Source organism: Palaemon carinicauda, chromosome 11, assembly GCF_036898095.1.
Source record: "Palaemon carinicauda isolate YSFRI2023 chromosome 11, ASM3689809v2, whole genome shotgun sequence".
NCBI classification, from domain to species: domain Eukaryota; kingdom Metazoa; phylum Arthropoda; class Malacostraca; order Decapoda; family Palaemonidae; genus Palaemon; species Palaemon carinicauda.
The window spans coordinates 136,044,502-136,049,501 of NC_090735.1; the positions used below are offsets into that span (position 1 = coordinate 136,044,502).

At 36.9% G+C, this 5,000-nt stretch overlaps 1 protein-coding gene across 1 annotated transcript; it reads left to right on the forward strand.

Annotated features, from left to right (window-relative positions):
* The first annotated feature begins 2,190 nt into the window (after positions 1-2,190).
* LOC137649492 (uncharacterized) lies at positions 2,191-2,685 on the forward strand. The gene has a single exon (XM_068382477.1). It carries the CDS (start codon positions 2,191-2,193, stop codon positions 2,683-2,685), a length of 495 nt encoding a protein of 164 aa, XP_068238578.1.
* The last annotated feature ends 2,315 nt before the right edge of the window (positions 2,686-5,000 follow it).

Below are 5,000 nucleotides of genomic sequence, written 5' to 3' on the forward strand. Positions count from 1 at the left end.
TAATAAAACCATTAAAAGTCACTGGGCATTCTAATAAATTATTTCCAGACTTCCTCCCTAAAAAAGGGTTCGAGAAATTTGAAGGAAGGAGACCCCTTTTAACGTAGTTGAGAAACTTTGTTAAGTTGTGAACAAAGCCACATTTTTTAAATAGCTGCTAAAATAAGACCAATGTAAGCGTGACTAATGACTTTTTCAGCACCTCTCATTTCAATGGATACGATTTATTTCTTTTTTAAATGCCGTAGTGTTAATTAAACCGGAACCAGAACTACGAAAAACAGTGATATAATATATCTCAAACATAATACTATGAATTGCAGACGCATATACATAAGAAAAATAAAGTCAAAATGGATAACTGGATTCCCCACCCCTTTTTTTGGCTTTCTACTTCCTCTTGTCCAGTTTCCTTTCTTCCATCTTCCTTTCGAACTTGTACAAACTTCAACTTCCTATGGCACCTGCAGATACTGGGTTTACTTCAATAAACTTTAACTTCTTATAGCAACTGCGGGGATTTCCCCCAGCTACACTTGGGGACGAATGATTTCCCCAGTCCCAAGGCTGGACCTTATGACCAAACTTCCCAGAATCAAAGAGAATTTCCTGAAGTGTTTTTCAGCGAATTATTTGTAATGAAATATTTTCATGTAACGACCTCTATGTTTCTAAAAAGGCAATAACCTTATATTCCAAAAACCATGTGCACTTGGATACAGGAATTCTGAGGAAGTGTACCATATCACACCCTACCTGCACAGCAAGTTCCAGTAATTTGGTAAAGGAAATGATGATGCCGAGGAAGTAGCAAGAAACCGGTGTAGAGACAGAGATCGAAAATGTTATTTAATCATTCTTTCATATCCCTGAAGAGTGAGAAGACGTTGCAGACGCCATAGGAATAAAGATTTCAAGCAAATAATAAGGATAATGTTTTATAATATTTTGAGTTAGTAGACATTAATATTATTCATACCTCTTCATCAAGGAATACAACGTACTAGAAGAACATCAGCTTTTTCTATCTACAGAGCTAGTACCATCCCTCGTGTTCACGCGACAAAGAATTTATACCTTTTCATAAACGACTGGAGCGGGATAAAGAGGGCTATAAACAGGCAAAGAAAGAAACAAGAAGAGCAGTAGCAAAGGCGAAGGCAGAGACATTAAATGAAGTCTATAAAGAGATGGAAACACCAGCAGGAGAGAGGAAAATATTACGAATTGCTAAGGTCGGAGATGCTGCATCTGAAGACCTAACACATATAAGACAAATAAAAGATGGCAATGGTATAGCTCTAGCAGAAGAGACTGAAATTAAAAGAAGGTGCGGAACTTATTTTGAAGGACTATTGAATGAGGAGAACCCTAGAACAGTATTTGAAGATGGACTCCCAAACGAGCCAGTTACCATAGGAGTGACTAGAAGAGAATTAGAACAAGCAGTAAAGATGTAAAATTGTAAAGCTGCAGGACCGGATAATATACCAGTAGAGGTATGGAAGAGTCTTGGAGAGGAAGTCATAGATATCTTGTGGGACCTGACGTAGAAGATCTTCAATCAGGAAAAGATGCCAGAGGAATGGAGAAGAAGCCTAATCCTTCCCAACTATAAGGGAAAGGGAGACATCCAGGAATGTGGTAACTACAGAGGCATAAAGTTGATAAGCCATACTATGAAAATATGGGAGAAGATCATTGAGAAGAGACTCAGAGATGAAACAACAATTGTTGAGGAAAAATTCGGATTCATGCCTGGAAGAGGGACTGTAGAAGCATCATTTGCTTTGAGGCAGATGATAGAAAAACCGGGAAAAACATAAAGGATTACATATGGTCTTTATTGACATGGAGAAGGTATACGAACGAGTACCACGTCAGGAGCTGTGGAAATGTGTGAGAGAAAAGGGAGTCCTTGAGAAATACGTAAGAATCACCCTAGATATGTATGAGAGGGCACAAGCAAATGTTATGAGCAGTATAGGCCTAACAGAAAGTTTCCCAGTAAATGTGGGACTACAGCAGGGGTCTGCATTGAGCCCTTCCCTATTTGATCTGGCCATGGATGTAGTAACACAAGGTATTAGAGATCAGTCTCATTGGTATATGCTTTTTGTTGGTGATGTTATACTGTATAGCACTAGGCAAGAGGTAGTAGAAGAGAAACTGGAGGGGTAGAGAAGAGAAATGGAAAATAGAGAATTGAAGATCAGCAGGAAAAAGACAGAGTATTTGAGATTGAAAAATGGGGAGATTGGGGAAGTTAGTTCACAAGGAGAGAGATTGAAAAGAGTTGAAAATTTCATGTATTTAGGATCAACAGTTGCAGAGGTTGGTGATTATGGGGCAGAAATAAACCACAGAATACAAGCAGTATGGAAGAATTGGGGGAAAATGCATGGAGTACTATGTGAAGGGAAAATAAGGGTTAAGTTGGAAGATAGAGTACACAGGAAAATTGTGAGACCGGCAATGATGTATGGAGCGGAGACGTGGGCAATAAAGAAGACAGAAGAGAAGAAACTGGATGTGGCAGAGATGAGAATGTTGAGATGGATGTGTGAGGTGACAAGAAGAGATAAGATATGGAATGAGGTGATTAGGGGTACCATAGGAGTTAGAGAAGTATCAGGTAAGATCCAAGAAGGTAGACTGAGGTGGTATGGTCATGAAAAGAGATGAACAGTATATTTGGAGGGGAGTGATGGAAATGAAGATGTTGGGAACGAGAAGGAGAGGGAGACCAAAGTGAAGGTGGATGGATTGTATCAAGGATGACCTTCGATCAAAGAGATTAACCGGTGACGAAGTGCGGGACAGAGGTAGATGGAGAAAGCTGGCCAGCAACACCAACCCCACATAAAAGTGGGAAAAGATGCAGACAAAGAAGAAAAAAAATTATATATATATATATATATATATATATATATATATATATATATATATATATATATATATATATGTATATATATATACATATATATATATATATATATATATATATATATATATATATATATATATGTGCGTGTGTTTGTGCATGTATATTTAATCATTTTTTGTTTACTTATTATTGAAAAATAACAAATGACAAAACTGTATTTAAGATAAGATTATTTATTCATATGAAACAAATATAGCCGTTTCTAGTTTACTGCAGGACAATGGTATCATACATGTCATTAATCTTGTCTAGAGTTTGTCTAAAGAGATATGAATTATCAACATTCATTTGATTATTGATAGGAAGACATTCATATTTCGGAACAGGAAGTCCACACTCACCTTTTTAGGTCAACGGTAAGTAAAAGACAATGATTATATCTCCGGTTTTCCGTTAGGTTTTTGTGGAGAGAGAGAGAGAGAGAGAGAGAGAGAGAGAGAGAGAGAGAGAGAGAGAGAGAGAGAGAGAGAGAGAGAGGAGGGTTTTATTCATATGATCATATCTAACAATTATTTAGGTTGCCTAGCGTCGCAACTACTAAGGTCAAGACACTAGGCGGCGTCATAACTTCCAGGGTCACTGATGCCTCAAGGTAGAATGAAACGCAGTTAAAAGTTTTTAATCATCATATCATATCCCTGAAGACGGAGAGGATTTTGGAGCGTTCAAGTCAGAGTATTTTTTTCATCTCGAAATTTCTGATATTATTATGTAAATTTATAAGAAATTATACATCACTGAATTTTAAACTCTTGTTTAAAGGAATTAGAATTAATTTTCCAATAAAAAAACTCTAAGTACTTTTCTAAATGATTCTCAATTGATACTTTAATGAACATTTAACTGTATCAAGTTGAAAACATTTTTTTCCATTACATTCATTTCATTCCGCCCAAAGTATCCGACTGAGTTCTTCAAGATTTCCTTTGGAACTCCGGAAGAAATGCGCTTACAAGTGATTGATTCAAGACTTCATTCACTATTTTGAACGAATAATTTCATAAAAAATTTTAATTTATAAAAACAAAAGTTTGTAGATATAATCAATATTATATTTATCTAAAATAAAACTTATTTTTTATTAAAACTTTCAATAAATATAACATTTATTTCTACTAACTCAAAATATTTTATAGTATTGTCACTATTTGCTTTAAATCTTCATTCGAATAACGGGTGCTATTATAGTATGCTATCTACCGCCGATTTTGCTATCTACCACCCGTTCGGTTCGGAAAGGAAACAAGTTTTTTTTTTACTATAGTGATTTGAATGGAAAGATAAACAGCAGACTGAGTATATGTGAAATTTTGGAATTGGTTTATTATTTTGTTTACGAGACCCCAATTAATACTACCATACAATTAACTGGTAGCAGACACAGAAGAGAAGCTCGACCAACTAGTGACAGAATTTGGAAGGGTGTGTGAGAGAAGGAAGTTGAGAGTTAACGTGGGTAAGAGTAAGGTTATGAGATGTACGAGAAGGGAAGGTGGTGCAAGGTTGAATGTCATGTTAAATGGAGAGTTACTTGAGGAGGTGGATCAGTTTAAGTACTTGGGGTCTGTTGTTGCAGCAAATGGTGGAGTAGAAGCAGATGTACGTCAGAGAGTGAATGAAAGTTGCAGAGTGTTGGGGGCAGTTAAGGGAGTAGTAAAAAATAGAGGGTTGAGCATGAATGTAAAGAGAGTTCTATATGAGAAAGTGATTGTACCAACTGTGATGTATGGATCGGAGTTGTGGGGAATGAAAGTGATGGAGAGACAGAAATTGAATGTGTTTGAGATGAAGTGTCTAAGGAGTATGGCTGGTGTATCTCGAGTAGATAGGGTTAGGAACGAAGTGGTGAGGGTGAGAACGGGTGTAAGAAATGAGTTAGCGGCTAAAGTGGATATGAATGTGTTGAGGTGGTTTGGCCATGTTGAGAGAATGGAAAATGGCTGTCTGCTAAACAAGGTGATGAATGCAAGAGTTGATGGGAGAAGTACAAGAGGAATGCCAAGGTTTGGGTGGATGGATGGTGCGAAGAAAGCTCTGGGTGAGGAGGATAGAT